The sequence below is a fragment of the Canis lupus genome, chromosome 4, assembly GCF_011100685.1.
Source record: "Canis lupus familiaris isolate Mischka breed German Shepherd chromosome 4, alternate assembly UU_Cfam_GSD_1.0, whole genome shotgun sequence".
NCBI lineage: Eukaryota > Metazoa > Chordata > Mammalia > Carnivora > Canidae > Canis > Canis lupus.
The window spans coordinates 58,351,871-58,368,895 of NC_049225.1; the positions used below are offsets into that span (position 1 = coordinate 58,351,871).

The 17,025-nt window shown below is 43.6% G+C and overlaps 1 protein-coding gene across 1 annotated transcript in view; it reads left to right on the top strand.

Annotated features, from left to right (window-relative positions):
* GLRA1 (glycine receptor alpha 1) overlaps positions 1 to 17,025 on the top strand; it is a 51,491-nt gene that overhangs the window by 14,295 nt on the left and 20,171 nt on the right. Inside the window, exons 4-5 of the mRNA XM_038535459.1 lie at positions 13,038 to 13,261; positions 15,957 to 16,039. Of these exons, the coding sequence (XP_038391387.1) occupies positions 13,038 to 13,261; positions 15,957 to 16,039 (307 nt within the window). The remainder of the gene's footprint in view (positions 1 to 13,037; positions 13,262 to 15,956; positions 16,040 to 17,025) is intronic.

Genomic DNA, 17,025 nt, shown 5'->3' on the forward strand with positions numbered 1-17,025 from the left:
CCTCAAGTCCTCAGAAGTAAATGGAAATAGTAGGTCTCTGCTCTCTCTATTGAAGATGGTGAACAATAAAACCAAAGCTAACAACGCAGAGTGATGAGAGAGATAACAGAGGTTTGCCCAGGATACTGTGGGACGTAGCAAATAATGATGACCAATAGCAGTATTAGCCAATGCTCACTCCACATGTCTAATGTGCCAGGTGCTATGAAAATGCTGTTGTATGATTTTGAGTAATTTTTCTAAAGCGTAAATCTGATCATGGTACTCTCCAGGTTAAACACTTCCAGCAGAGAATGATACCATGGAATGACCCAACAGCAAGAGGGTTTTTAAAAACCCATGTGTGTTCAACAGTGCAACAGTGCTAAAAGAGGGTGAAAGTCGAGTAAGAAAAGACAATAGCATCCAATGGGTTTAGCAGTGTGGGCTACGGGAAGGGAACATGTATGAAATTAGAAATGTAACCTCAGGGGCATGGAGAGAGCAGAAGACAAACTGAAGCAAAGACAGTAAGAGGATAATTCTTCCAAAAAGTTCTGCTCTGAAGAGAAGGTGAGGTGGCAGTGTTTGTCATTTATTGATCGCTTTACTGAAAACCAGGCATCTGTGGTTAGCAAATTATGGGGATTATTCCATATAATCTAACAATCTCATTTTACAGATGAGGAAACTAAAATTGAGAGAGACTTAACTCACTCACACTTTTCCAGCTGATAAATGTCCTCGCCAGTTACTATCTCCAGGCTGCCTGACTTCTGGAGCCCTGCTCTTGGCCTGGTCCACCTACACAGCATGGGGCAAGAAGAAAGGTGGCAGAGCCAACAGGATGATGGGCTATGGGAGGACCTGACCTTATCCTGGTCTTCCGCACTGTTGTCTAGTTAATCAGTAGGATTGTGGGATTCTATCAGAACTTGTACCACAACAAGACCTTGGCCATTCATCCCTTTGGATATTCACAAATGAAACCTCAAGATACACAAAAACAGCTATCACATAGAAGATTAAATGCCCCTTAGTTCAACCCTAAATGTTAATACACCGTTTGGAAAGTAGTACTTTACAGTGCAAACCTACTTCTGGGGTCAAGTGACTTAATGAAGCAGATATTTTTGAATCATAGAAGATAAAACTAAATCCACCTACTTTTTTCCAACTCTACTGCTGTCAGGTCTAGTTGACATCACCCCCCTCCTATTTGACTGAAACAACCTCCTAACTGGCCTCTGTGCCTTCCCTCTTCATGTTCTCCCCTCCCATAGTGGCTAGAGGAATGTTTTTAAGCCCTAAATCAGATCACAACATTCTCTTTCTTCAAACCCTGCAGCAATTTCCCTTCCTCTGGTCTGTTCCCTCTGCCCAGAGAGATCTCTGTGTGAATGGCTCCTTCTCATCCTGCAAGTCTCAGCTCAGATGTCTCTTCAGAGGGCTCTTCCCTGACTCCCTATCTAAAAATGACCCCCCTTCCAGTCACTATCACATCATTTGTTCTAGTATCCTTAAAGCAATGTCTCAAATGTAAAAATTCACTTGTTAGTTGTCTTGTTTGCTTTTTTATTGGAAGGGGATTCTTGTCTCTCTCAATCACCCAACACATTGCCTGAACCATAGGCACTCAATCAATACTGAGAAAGAATTAGCCTTGGAGGTCTGCTAGGTGAACAGCCATCTGTCATCAGAATCTCTACCATAAACACTGTGGCCAAGTAGTTTGTTGTATACCTCCAGATGCAGGGAGCTCCCTATCTTCCAAGGCAGCCCATTTTGCCTTTGGACAACTCTGAAATCTCCACTTACCCATGGTTTTCATTCTGTTCCTAGGGCCACAGAGAACCAATCTATTCACCTGACAGCCCTTCAAATAACTGAGATAGTCCTCTTGCCCCCTGCCCACACCTGGACTCTTCAACCATCCCCCCCTGGTGCCCAGTTCCTTTACCATCATGATGCTCTCCAAGTACATCCAGGGCCATCAACTTCCATCTTGAGATGAGAAGCCAACAACTGAACCCGAGCCCCCAAGAGTACTTAGAGCAGAGCAAGGCAAGGCCACTGCCATCCCAATTCTGGGTTAGTGGGCTTCAAAGCATTGCTTCTAAAAACAGCTCTACCACCACAGTTCAGTTTTAAGCTAAATCTTATGTAGCACTTTGACAAACTGATTAAACCAAACCAAACCAAACCAGGCTGTTCTGGACGAAGTGGAGCAAAGGCCAGAAATATTATTCCCTCGGTTTTTCCCTTAATCCCTGCCTCCCAGGGAACCTTCTCAGAATACTAAAATCATTTCTACACGTGCCACTTCAAAGACATTTCCTTTAGGTAGCCATATCACAGTGTTGACTCACACTATGCTACAGAGAGCTAAACTCTGGAACATTCTTTTAAGTACACAAGTAAGAGATAAAAAGAAGCTTTTGTAATAAGTCTAATGAAAAAGAAAAGAGAGAAAGAAAACAAAAATATCCCTGCCTCCCGTGTTCCTCCAATTCCTACTGCCCTATCCTGAGTTAATCACTACAAATAAATAAGTCAGTGTATATCCTACTGCCCTCCTTGGTTCCACATACCCTCATATACACATGCACAACCATTATATAACTAGGACTGTGCTCTTTTCCTTCACTATGTCTTGGAATTTCTCCCCATCACTGCATATGGGTCTAACTCATTCTTACCTCTTTGCATAACACCAACTTGGAATATAAGAGGTGGTTTGTTATTACCACATTCCAGATATGACAAATAATTTTAATCTCTTTCCAAACTTTATGGCTTGCCTGTAAAATCCCATGCTCCTTGGGGCACCCGGGTGACTCAGTCAGCTAGGCACCCGACTCTTGATTTAGGCTCAGGTGGTGAAATAGAGCCCCGTATCACATCTGGCTCCACGCTCAACGGGGAGCCTGCTTGATATTCTCTCTCTTCCTCTGCCCCTCCCCTTGTTCATGTGTTCTTTCTCTTTCTCTCTCTCTCAAATAAATAAGTCTTTTTAAAAATGCCATGTTTGGAACAGGCCATCATTTTGTGGTATTTAACCACTCTTTTCCTGATGGACCTTTTACATTTATGCAGCTTTTCACTATTACAAACAATGCCACAAAGAATATACTTGTACCTAACTCTGCGCGTCTCCTCAGGATACGTTCCAGCAGAGGAATGAATAGATCAAAAGACATGAAACTTTTTTGTAATTTTGACAGACGTATTACCCAAATCACTTCCAAAGAAGCTTCTAATTCACTGACAACAGTGTTTGTCTCTCTTTATCCTTGCCAACCCAAGATATTATCAAGCCTTTTCATTTTACCAAATGGGATTTTTAAAATGGTACTTCATTATCATTTTTAATTTTCACTCCAGACTCCTAGTGAATTCGAGTATCTTTGCATATTGTTTTGCATACTGAGCATTATCAATAATATTATAGGTTTCTCTTTTTACGTGTACCTCCTTTATGTAGTTGGTTTCATCTTTTGTAAAGTATTTGGTGGTGGTTTACCTCTATTTTTCTCTAATTCGATAGTAATCTTTCCATCATTATCCTTAAGTGATCAGTATTTCTCCACCAATATGAAATGCTATCTTTCTCATAAACTAAATCTCCATATATACCTAGGTCTGTTTCCAGTCTCCATGTGTTCTGCTGCTCGTTTGTCTGTTTCTGCACCAATACCACACTATTCTAATTACTATGGTTTAACATTATATTTCTATATCTGGTAGAAACAGTTCTCTGTTGTTTTTCTTTCCTAAGATTTTCCTGATGTTTCTAGTCCATTGTCCTTCCATATGAACCTTAGAATCAGCTTGTTGAGGCTGATAAAAATCACCTCAGGTTTTTATTGGGATTGCATTGAGTTTATAGATTAATTTGGGAGGAACTGACATCTTTACAATATTATATAAACACAATATGTCTCTCCATTTATCTAGGTATTCCTTTATGCCCTTCAGTAAAGTTTTAGAGTTGTTGGGTTTTTTGTTTTTGTTTTTTTTTAAGTATCTAGGAGTCACATATTTCTTGTTAGGTTTATTCATGGACACTTTGTGAGGTTGATTGCTATTTTGAATGAGATCCTTTTTGTTGTTGTTGCTTTTTTCCATTACACTTCAGTCTCTTTACACAGCTCATGCTAGGTCATTTTTTATGCTCTTGGGTTTGGGGATCCAAGAGAAAGTCTATTAAATGTCATCCAATTAGATACGGCTCAACACTCTACAAAGCCTCGGTAAACTGAATACTAAAAGAAGGCCAAGGAGAGAAGGCTCAGAAATGCCATTAGAGTCTGTTAGAGACAGAAAATGGGGCTGTAGGCAGCCTTGATATCATCTGCTGGATGCCTCTCTCCCCAGTACACCACCAAGGGGGGCATAACAATCGGGAATTCGTGACAGCTCAGAGTTGGCCCTCTATCAGATCAGATTCAGGAAGGCTGACTCATGACACTCAACCCCACAAAATACTCAAGTGGGTAAATAAGACTGCCACGTTATTTAATTTACAATGCGGCTTTCTATTCAAGTAATAGGAATGCTCATGTCCTCTGTGAAAGCACTCCCTTGCCAGTCTCCGAATACCAGGGAAGCCAATCAGGAGTCACATTTGACATATCTGGAACTAAAGGAAAAGAAGATAGTCTTGAGGGAAATTTCATCTAGGCCAGAAAGAGGTCTAAGAAAGCATCCTTGCGTCACCACTCAGAAACCCTCTTTGCAGGAATGAAAACGTTGGTATTCCCCCAACCAGATGATGCTAGATTACCAATTGCCAAATTCCTGCTTCTCAAACACCCTTTTCTCATACTACTGAATGAATGTCTCCCATATGTTTATAAACAGTTCCCTAAATGAGACGCAGTACAGTAAATTAGGGTTTCAGTTATTAAATTACAAGCATAGGCCTGTTCTAAATCATCAGGATTACACGTAAGACACTGTGATTGATGCTGGGCCTTGCCAAACTCCTCTACTGCACATTCTTCCCTGTTATTAGTTTAATTTACACAGAGCAACCTTGTTTCCATATTTCTAAATGTGTTAGTGGCATATCTCACTACTCCTCCCTGCACTGCCAACACTGTCTTCCTTCCTCTTTCAGGCTAACTTCCCCCCACCCCAGTTTGCACCCTTTGGCAACCAGTTATGAAGCCACCTCACTGTTTAATATCTCAATCCAAAGTTCTCCAACTGCTACTGATTATAAGGGCATGCATGAACCAACCTGTCACATAGGCTCAGTGGGGTCCCAATACACTATGTCTGCTGTATTTTTCATCTACCCATGTAGGAACTTGTTTTTTTAAAAAAAGGAACTAGAGAGGCAGCATTAAGTGTCAAAAGAATGTGAAATTGGGAGTCAGACAGCCCTGGATTCATATTCCTGCTCTAGCACCTACTAGCTATGAGAACTTGAGCAAGACACTTAACCTCTATTTGACCTCTCTGGATTTTAGTTTCCTCCCCTATAAAATGAGGATAATAATACCCAACGTGCTAGGTTGATGAAAGTTTAGAGATACAATGCATATAAAGTTCTAGCTAATGCAAGACTCCCAATAAAAGTAGCTGCTATTAGCATTTTTATGTAATTATTAAACTCACGCTGTGTTTTAGTGATCCCCTAAAGACAAACAAAGATGCTCAGCTCCACTGGTCCAAACCATCTACAGTTCTTCACAACAAATGTATCTCTGACTGCATGAAATCTAAATGAGAATGCACTAGGCAGGAATGGTGACTTGGGAGAGGTTTGAGCCACAGAGCAGATCCCTGGAACCAAGGATTCAACAGATCAGGATCTGGGGCGTCCACCAGCACTGAACTTGAGTGTAGAGCAGACAATGGGTCAAACTGGAAATGAGGCAGGAGCTCTAGCAGACTTCTGGATCTGGGGCAGAAGTTTTTTGTTTTTGACCTTTTAATACTTCCTGATAATTGTGGATATCTACAAATCCACAGCTACATACCTGCAGCCAGCGAGAGTATCCAATGGCATCTTTTTTAAATTTCTTTTTATTGGAGTTCGATTTGCCAACATATAGCATATCACCCAGTTTTCATCCCATCAAGTGCCCCCCTCAGGGCCCATCACCCAGTTACCCCATCCCCCCGCCCACCTCCCTTTCCACCACCCCTTGTTCGTGTCCCAGAGTTAGGAGTCTCTCATGTTCTGTCACCCTCTCTGATATTTCCCACTCATTTTCTCTCCTTTCCCCTTTATTCCCTTTCACTATTTTTTATATTCCCCAAATGAATGAGACCATATAATGTTTGTCCTTCTCTGATTGACTTATTTCACTAAGCATAATATCCTCCAGTTCCATCCACGTCGAAGCAAATGATGGGTATTTGCCATTTCTAATGGCTGAGTAATATTTCCAATGGCATTTAGGTGTCATGAAACTGTCACTTGGAGCAATTCTAGGAGATCCTGGGCAGTGCAGTCTAGGAGTTAAGTGTTTAGGCTCTGGCATGAACAACTTGGGTCCAAATGTCAGCTTTGGCCTTAACTAGCTGTGTGATGTCAGAAACAGTACTTTAACCTCTGTGTGCCTTGATTTATCTAACTATAAAATGGGAATGATATTAGAACCTACATCACAGGATTATTATGAAGATAAAATAACACACATCATGCTCTTGGAATCATTCCTTCCATGTGGTAAAGTCTCAATCTTACAAATTAGTATTATTTGCACCATTGTTATCAGTTCTGTATCTACCAGTAACTAGTGGTGAGAACTCAGGATTTTAGGGCCTTAGCTTCTACATTTGCCCAATGGGGAAAAGAATCTTCTCTTTATGCCAAATGTCATAGAACACAATTAATGTGAAGGTGCTTTGAAAAGTAAAAAGCAGCAACTAAATATGACACATTATTAATTTTAAAAAGCCAACGCAGTATACTACCTAAAAGCAGACTTTGGGGACACCTGGGTGGCTCAGTGGTTGAGCGTCTGCCTTCGGCTCAGGGCTTGATCCAGGGATCCTGGGATCAAGTCCCGCATCAGGCTCCCCACAGGGAGCCTGCTTCCCTCTGCCTATGTCTCTGCCTCTCTCTGTGTGTCTCTCATGAATAAATAAATAAAATCATAAAAAAAAAAAAGTGGGGTAGGGTTAGGATGTCTGTATGCAAGTCCCACCTAAGTCAGACTTGCTGTGTGGCCCAAGGAAGGTCCCTTTCCCTCTCTGGGCCATGTGTAAAATGAAGAAGTTGAGACAGAATTCTCCAAAGGTTCTTTCTAACTGTAATATTTGATGATGGTGGTAACAGAAGTATGATTCTCTCACTTACGCCACTCTCCATTCCTGCTGTCTTAGTTTAGCTGGCCCTAATTAGACTGCCACAAGAGCCTCAAAATGGATCTCCCTATACCTGTTTTCTCTCATTTCTAAGACTTCATGGCCATTGCTGGCACACGGATCTTCCTGAAGTCAAATGGAGATATTGCTCCACTGCTTAAGACCCCAGAGGTGCCCAGTTGACTACACAATAAAATCCAAACCCCTTGGTTTGGCAGTGAATGATATCCAGAGTCTCAAATCAATCCATTTTACAGCCTTAGCACAGCAGAGTAGCTGAGAGCATGAATTTGTATAATCAGACAATCCAGATTCAAATTCTGACTCTACTGACTACTGTGTAAGTCTGAACAATTTACTTATCCTTTCTGAGTCTTCGTCCATAGCTTAGGTTGAAAATACCTATGTAATAGGATTGTTTTAAAGATAAAATGAGGGATGCCTGGGTGGCTCAGCAGTTGAGGGTCTGTCTTTGGCTCAGGGAGTGATCGGGGGGTCTGGGATGGAGTCCCACATCGGGTTCCCTGCATGGAGCCTGCCTCTCCCTCTGCCTATGTCTCTGCCTCTCTCTCTCTCTCTCTCTCATGAATAAATAAATAAAATCTTTAAAAAAATAAGATGAAATGATGGCATGTTTAGCACAATGCCTGGCACATAGTAGGTCCTCAATAAGGGGGACCTTTTATTACTTATATGGCTAGTGGTTGAGCTAAGTTGAACGGGCTGAATGCCCCTACCTCCACACCTTTGCTTGTGCTGTACCTTCTACACAAGATTCCTTTGACCTGACTATATCCATCCTAATCTAAATACCCTGAGGCCACACCACAGTCTTCAAGTCCCTCCTGCTCTAAGCCTGACTCTTCAAACCTGGATGTCCCCCTCACACATCACTGGCTTCCTTTCCAGCTGAAATGAGATATAGTTCCCATCTCAGAGCAGAGATGTTAACTTCAGTAGGATGGAGCAAACTGAAAGGGGCTATTTCCAATGTCACCTTCTCTCTGATAGCTTTTCCAGAATAATCCAACCTAGCTAGAAGCTATCTCAATGGCTTTGAAAGCAATATCTAATAGCAATTTTTAAGAACCTCTTTGACCTCTATCACTGTCAGTTTTATGTGGTAGATATTTGTGTCCATCTCTTAACCTCACCTGCCAGATAATTTGAACTGTCTGAGGGTAGAACCAAGACCTTATGCCTCCATCCTCACCATTCTAGGCCTAATAAATGTTTATAGAATAGAAATGGATTGAGCGAAGAGACACCCCTTTGACAGCCAGAATGCTGAGACCTAGGAAGGTATAAGAATCTAGTTCTTTGTCCAGGGCTTGGGTGATGTCTCTTGGCTCTGATTGTAATGGGCAACATCCTGCCCACCACATCCCCTTCTCACCACCACACTTATGCAGGCTCTTTCCTGCTAAACCAACTCATGCTTCCTATTTTGCCAGAGTACTGAGTTTAGAGGAATTTACTGGGAAAGATTAGAATCTGAAATTAGATGCAATAGGGGTGGCAGTGGGGGGCGGGGGCAGATCCCACGGCAGGTGGCACACAGGAAGCCGCCAATAAATATTTATTGAATGACAAAATGAGTTAATGAAGGGACTAATGCTCTACCTTGGTCTTATAAGCAAGGTAGTTGCCCTGTTACCAGAAAAGAGACCATCAGGGACTTTCACAGAGAGGATAGGTGAGTTGATGCTAAAGACTATTGAGCTAGAGCTCTGGAAATCCCTCCCACCTCAGATTTAGATGGGCCACTGTTGAGAGCTTGAGACCTGGAAGCCAACTACCAGAGGGGGAACCTGAGGTTCTAGGGTGGAGAACACAAATGTTGCTCCTCTGACCCCTGAACTTGAACAGAGACCCCCAGCATGTCAAACACTGACCAGTGTGATTGCAGGGCTAAGTAAGCAAAACTGCATTTAGCTTTCAGCCTATTATGCCAATTACATTGATCGCCTCCGAACTGCATATCCCACTGCTGTTTCCCAACTAGGGAGGAGAAAATCGATGTAACAGCTTGTTTGGGCAGCAGCTGCTAAGGGGAGGAGCGGGGGCTGCCGGGAGAAGGAGTTAAGCTGCCTGAGGACACCAGATACATTCTCCAGGTCTCCTGCTCTCACTTTTCATTAGTCATTTCATAATGAGACCCTATCACATTTATTTCGTTTTTCTTCTTTTAAGGGATGTACCTTTATCTTTTGTACATGTACATGTAAACGTACATGCATTTACTTTTGTAATTAGAAAAAAATCAATATTTTTAAAATATCAGTCACAAAATGAAAATGTAACAAAGCCCTCCCCTAGTTAAAATTCTTCAAAGGCTCCACACGACTCTCAGGATGAAGTCCAAATTCCTCAGGACAGTTGGCGAGGCCCTGCAAGCATCCTCCCCTCACTCATGTATATGTTTTTCTTTCCATGCCCTTCCTCTGCCTCTAGGCCTTCCAATATGGGGGCTCCTACTGCTCCAGAGTGCTTTTCCTCTTGGGCTCAACCATATTTGGTCTCACTAAATATCACTTCTTCTGGAGCCTTCCCTGACCACCAGGCCCCTGTCTAGCTGGAGAACCTGTCTTCTACATCTCCCTGGCACCCTGTACTTAATCCCTAGGGAAGCCCTGAGCTCTGTGTGGTGTAAATATTACACTCAGGTTCCATGGCTGCAAGAATATGTGTTTCTTGTTCATGGCAGATTCTCCAGGGCCTAGAACCATGCCTAGCACTCAATAGATGCTCAGTTAAATGTTGCTGGAAAAAATTAAATAACAATTAGCTATTTGATTTGGGAGGTCCTTAAAGACCATCTGTGCTAACTCCTTTGAACACTGAGGCTTAGAAAAGCAAATTCAGATTCTAAATTTTAGTCCTTTCCTGAATTGCTGTGTGACCTTAGAAAATGCTTTCCCTCTCCAGGCCTCAGTCTCTGCACTCTAAAATGAGGAAAGCTCCTCCTGCTCTTTTTCTGGCTTTGCCTCCTCCTCTTTCTAGGTATTGGGTAGGTCAGGTTCATCCTCTCAAACTGTTGCCAATCAAGTCGAGAAGGTAAGACACATGCAGTGCTAAATGACATGTTTCCAGTGATTCCATTTTGCTAGGAGATCAGAAAAGGAAAAGACCGTGGACACCTAGGGGCATCAAGGCTACTGCAGGAGACAGCGCCTCAGCTAAGCAGGCAAAATTCACAGAGGCAGTGAGGATGAAAGAGGAGCATCCCTGGCACAGAACTGGCCATGTGCACCAGTGGGACAGAACAGCGGGTTGGGCTGACTGACGTGCCTTCAGAACCCAACTCGGCCACTTACTAGCTCTGGGCCTTGGAGAAGTCTCACAACCTTTCCAAACCTCAGTCTCTTTCCGCTCACTATGGGAACTTGAATGTCTAGTTTCAGAGGGGTGGTTTTGCAAGGAATAAGTATATGTGACAGTATCTAGAACAGCGCCTGGTACCTAACAGACTGTTTTAAGAAATGCCACTTTCTTTTCTTCCTTCCAGCCACATCAACAGGATTGTCATGTCACTGGCAAGAACATCAAAAGTGCAGCTGGGTTTGCGGACTGAAGGCTTTTCTTGCCCAACCACTCATAGTCTGTGTTCCTCTGACATGACTTGCCCAGTGCCCCGTCACACACACGCAAACATATGCAAACAAACACACACGCACACACACTTCATGTAATATCCAAGAGAGAAAGGCTATTTCTAATTCCCTGATAAGAGGGGGCCAGATTGGGAGCTTTCCATTACTGTGAGCAGGATAAACAAAATATCAACATCCAGCTCTGGCCCAGAGTTCTCTCTCCACCACGGGACTTATAAGACATGAGATTATGAGACCAAATGTCATTTTCTATGGGGCTGGAGGGAGAGTCTTCAATTAAATTATAGAACAATCCTATAAAATACTTTGGAACATTTTATGAGGCTATTGATATTTCTGGAGGCAAGTAGAATGAGGCATGTACCATGGGGGCAACTGGCAGGGGTAAGGGTGAGGGTGGTGAGGAGGGTCATTTATCCTAGTCCATCCCTGCTGATGACAGATCAAGAGTGATTAGGAAAAGAAAATGTAGCATGATCTCATTTATCCAGCACTTTCGGGGAAAATGGCAGCAGGTGCTCCTGTGTGGAGATGATTCCTGGAAGGACGGCATTCAGAGTTGGACTTGAACTGAGGTTATTAATCTTTTGGGGAGCTATAGACCCTTTTGAGAATCTAATATAGACAGCCATGCACTTCTTCCTAGGAAAACACAAACACCCAATTCTACTTGCACTATAGTGATACTATGGATCCCAGATTTACAATGCATCCCTAACAAAATTGAAAACATGTCTTCATGAAAATATTTAACTTCATGACCCACTTTCATGGCATGGAGACCTCCCCAAACCACTAACTGCTTCTCAGGCTGTGCATGGGAGCTGAATGGACTCTGTCAGCAACTCTAGGACCAGTTGAACAAATCCTCAGCTAGGGAGTCAGGACTCACGCTCTAGAATCAGCTCTGACCTGCCTCTTCTGAGTGAAACTGGATCAGTCTTAACTCTCTGGACTTCAAATTCTCCATTCAGAAAAGAAACAAAGGTGGAGGGTGGGAGAGGGAGTTTTGACTAGGATGGCAATTACTAACATACATTCCATAAAAGGCAAGCATCATGCACAAAATGCAAGAGTTGTATGCCCAAAATAAATCTAGGAAATGTATATTCTGTTCCCCTCTTGGAGATATATAGAAATAATTAGCTTTTTCAGGTCTCTGAGAAGTCCTACAATAAAAAATCAGTTGCATTTGGTTTAGTCCAACATTTCCCTAATTGGTTTGATCATGACCTTTTTTTTTTTTTTTTTTTCCAGCAGACTACATAACAGTCCCATCAAAGAAGCATTAGGCTTAGCACTGAGTTTAGAACCCAGTAAGATACTACTCCACAGCATCTATTAATCCTCCCCAGGGGCACCTGGCTGGCTCAGTTGGGAGAAGACGCGATTCTTGATCTCCAGGTCATGAGTTCAGCCCCACATTGGGTTTTAGAGCTTACATCAGAAAAAGAAAATTAAAAAGAAAATCCTCCCCCAAACACATAAATCAACACCTATGATAGAAGGTTGCAGAAGGCTGGTATTGAAACAAAGTGGTGTGAACCCTACGGCCAGCAGGAGCACCACAGAATTCACCCATCCTTCCTTCATTGCTTGGGAATTAATTGTTCTCTTCACACAGAACAGTTTGAATGATCGGACATCAGTTTTTTGCCTCTCCTTTTGCTCCTTCAGTCCAGAGCGACCCTCAGACTTCACTGTGCATGGGAATTACTGCCCTGATGACCTCGATAATAAAAGAGGGATTGACTTCAACTTTATCTGTAATGTACTCTTTCTCTTTTCAAAAAAATGAAACAAACATGACAAAATGTCAACAGGATGACAATAGATGTTTATTACATCAGTTGGAACTTTATTTTTAAGATTTTTCACAAGAATAACATTTAAATAATCTCAATTCAGAACTTAATATATTTAATAGGGCATTTAGAGAATTTTCAGGGATGACTCCCCTGACTTTTTCCTGATGCATGAACTTCATAAGTTGCAACCTCACTCATAATTCTCCAGGAGGGATTTCGCAGAGCACTGAATGAAAGCACCTGGGCCCTCCAAGAGTTGACATCCCAGGGTCTAACCCCCTGACTCTAACTCCTTATTTCCTGGCTATAGGACTATAGGGTTAACATCTTCCTGCGGCAGCAGTGGAATGACCCCCGGCTGGCCTACAATGAATACCCAGATGACTCTCTGGACCTGGACCCATCCATGTTGGATTCCATCTGGAAACCTGACCTGTTCTTCGCCAATGAGAAGGGGGCCCACTTCCACGAGATCACCACAGACAACAAACTGCTGAGGATCTCCAGGAACGGAAATGTGCTCTACAGCATCAGGTGAATTCCTCACAGGTTCACCCCTGCCGTCAGCCTCAGAACACACCTTGTCCCATTGCCTCCTGGGAGGAGACATTAACCAGTGGGCCAACCATGGGTAAACAGGCCCTGGCAATCCCACACCCCTGCACAATATGCAGAGCCAGCTATGTAAATTACACGCAGGAGTAAGAATAACAGACCATGCAAAGTACTAGGAGTCAATGGTTCCTTATAACCAGGGGAACCAAGGAAGCACCTTAGAGAGAGGCGTTAAGGTTAGGCCCCTAAGCTTACCCAGCATTTTGATAAAACAAGAAGGGAAAAGAGCATTCAAAGACACTGCTCAGCAGCAGGGGTGTTCAGTGACTCAAAATGTAAGTATGTTCTAGAGAGCTGCTGTTCAACACTATGCCTAGAATCAACAATACTATATTATACACAAAAACTTTTGTTAAAAGGCTAGATCTCATGTTAAATGTTCTTACCACAATTAAAAAAAAAAAAAAAAAGGCAGGAGCAAAGGCACAAAGCCTGAAAAGTCATAGCAACTTCAACAAAAATGGGCCTTCCAAGTGGATGGTGCTACTCACAGGTATAAGCCAGGGCTGCTCCCTCCCTTCTATAAACCCTTTCTATCCTCCATGCCTTGCACTGAGTCTAGGAAGCTGGACCCCCTTCCCAGCTGGGAAATACCCTGCAGATACTGGTTAGGGGCAAACTTTCAGAGTCTCCTGCCAAATCTCCCCATGTAATTCCCAATTTCCTCCCCCAAGTCATGGAGAAAATGACCAATATCCATGTTAGATTCTTACACATGTGTATTCACGGAGAATTTACTGACTAGGCTGAGTATTTTACATATGTTATTTGTAATCCTTCTAACAATCCCATGAAGTAGTTTCTATTACACCCATTTTTGCAGATTAGAGAAGTGAAGATCTACAAGTTTAAGTAACTTGCCAAAGTTCCTACAGCAACCTAGTGGCACAGCCCAGATTCTAATCTGTGTGCACCTGATGCCCACTCAGAGCTTGGCAGAACAGTCCAGGGCATTCAGTAGACACTCATTTGATGAATGAATGAATATGTTTTATTTTAAAGAGCTTACAAGGTACACTGGCCCTAAATGACTCCTCCTCACCCTCCAGTTCTTTTGGGGGAAATAAATCTTCCTGTTTCCATTAGGAGATGAGCTTTAAATGTCCAGGCCCATCAGAGAGGCTGCAACCGTCCTAACCTTCAGATGTGACTGGGCCCGGGGTGTCTTCTGAGAATAGTCCAGGTGGGAGAGGGGACTTAAGAACCTTAGCAGGGAAAGGAAGCACCAAGCAGGGGATGAGTGGGAAGAGCCAGAGGCTGATGCAGCCTTCCTCACCCTGGAGCCCATCCTGCCAGGGTACATCCAGATGGAAGGGTGATGGGCTCAGGATGGCCGCCAGTGCCCTGACTGGCTGGGGCTACCCTGCTTGGATTTTGCTGCTGCCAGGCTAGTTTCATATCTCCACAGAGCTAAGCCCCATGCAGCATGACAGAAGGACAAATCAGCAGAAAGTGATGTTCCCAAGGTCATTCAACTTCGGGAAATTAACCTAGTGTGACAGCTGCCCCACTTTGGAGCTTTTATCTTCAGAAATTCAACTGTGTTCACTTTCTCTTCACCATCTCCCTCCCGCTTCCTTCTCTTTTCCCCCTCTTGCTTCTACCTTGTGCTTAAATGGGGCCCAAAACCAGAGCAGTGGGTGTGTGCATGAGGAAGGAAGCTGCAGCTAACGTGCCAGCAGCCAAGTGTCGCTAGACCACCACCAATGAGGTGCTTTCAGGATAGTATTGGAAAGCAAACACATGAGCTCAGAATCCAAAGGCCAAGAGATACAGTTTTGAATCCTGCCTTTGAGCTATCACTTGCTGTGTGACCTTGCAGGAGTCCCAACCAATCTTTCTCTGTACCTCAGTTTTCTCACCTGTCAAATGAGGGAGTTGGCCTGATGATCTAAGCTCTGAGAGTCTTTCTTCTCTATTCTCTGCAGCAAGTGCTCAGATGTGGGCACAGCCTTTCAAGCTGAGGCCTTGCATCCCAGCCTGAGCTGTGGACTTTGCTTCTGTGAGGGGGACTCCCTCTAGTTCTAAGGCTCAGCCTCAGCACGGTGGAACAACCCAAAATAGCTCTCCCAGAAGACAGGGGCACCCACCACTTCCCAACTGACCCTGGCATGGGCCCACAGATGTGAGCCAGCTCTATTTGGATACCCAGAAGGCAAGGGCCTCTTTAAAATAACTTTTGCTGAGTCCAGTGTATGCAGGGAGGCAGCAAAGAACAAATTGAAGCACCTGCTGCAGAGGTACTGGATGCCTGAGCCCTAGGGCTGCTCAACTTGAAATTCAGGCTCTGCAGAAGAGTAGGGATCAAGGGCAACCCCTGGCCTCCAGGCCTTCAGGCCACTTGCTGAAGGCAGATGTCTAGAAGCCAGACAGACTCCACAAGAAACCAGAAGTTCCACTGACTGTGTGTGACTTTAGGCAACATAAAATATCTCTCTGAACCTCCATTTCCATATCTGGAAGGTAGAAATATACATATGTTATTTCCATAAATACTAGTTCCCTGACCTCCTTGACCTCTCCAAGATAAGTGATTTTCTGGTAATAACTAAAATGGAGGCACAACTTCCCTGGTCTGTGGCTCTAGCATCATTCAACTCCCTTCTCTTCCCAGAATCACCCTAACACTGGCCTGCCCCATGGACTTGAAGAATTTCCCCATGGACGTCCAGACGTGTATCATGCAACTGGAAAGCTGTGAGTCCCTTGCATGAGGGCTTTAGAAAGAACCAGGCTCCCTTTTACCCATGGGACCTACAGAAATTCCCATACAGCTGCTTCTAACTGCTAGACCCCAAGAGATTACTGTACTAGCCCAAAATACCAAATGAGGGGCTTTGTTTTAGAAAATGCATTAGAAACACAACCCTCTTTATACTGTCTCGCTGAGGCTTAGCTTTGGAGTCAGCACTATTCTCCCAAGAGGCACTGTTCCATGTCCCTTGTGAATATGCTCTCCAGGAACAGAAGAAAAAGAGCTTGAATAAGTCATGGTCCTTGAACTCACAGGGGTACTCCCTGCGGCTGGTGAGATAGACAGCTAGCTGCACAAATAACTCTAACATGGGGCAGCAAGTGGTAAGTGTGTTGTTGGAAGTACAAATGTTGGTGGCCTCATGGCAGAGAAAGTGCTTTCTTCTGACTAGGAAAGGGAGGGGGTACTGAAGGGAGTTTTATGTAGGAGGTAGCTGACTTCATTGACTACAAACAGAAACCAATCTAATTTAAAAGGTGGAATTAGATGGAAGGACTTAGGGGTTCCTCATGGACTTGGAAGAGAAGCTGAAAGTACAGGCACCACAGCAGAGGATGTAGGCAGTGGGAACTAATGGAGCAGTCCCTTGGAGTCCCACCTCAGAGAGACAACTCTGAATCTTTTGTCACTTGACTCAAGATTCAAAGTCCTGGGACAGACCATCTGACTGGCCTAGTTGAGTCATTATCTAACACCTTATCTAACACCTTGGCCCCCAGCTACTAGTCCCACAACAGCATTCTATAGAGCCATTCCCCAGAGGAAAAGCTGCTGTGAGTAGAAGAAGGAACTTGCAAGGTCAAATAGCAGATGTAGTAAACTATGGCCGTGGGGGTAAGGATGGAAGTAAAAGGACAAGCTAATGTAAGGTGGTGGGAGAGATAAGAAGCGAGGTAGAAGGGCAGGGGGTTAGATATAAACAATCAAA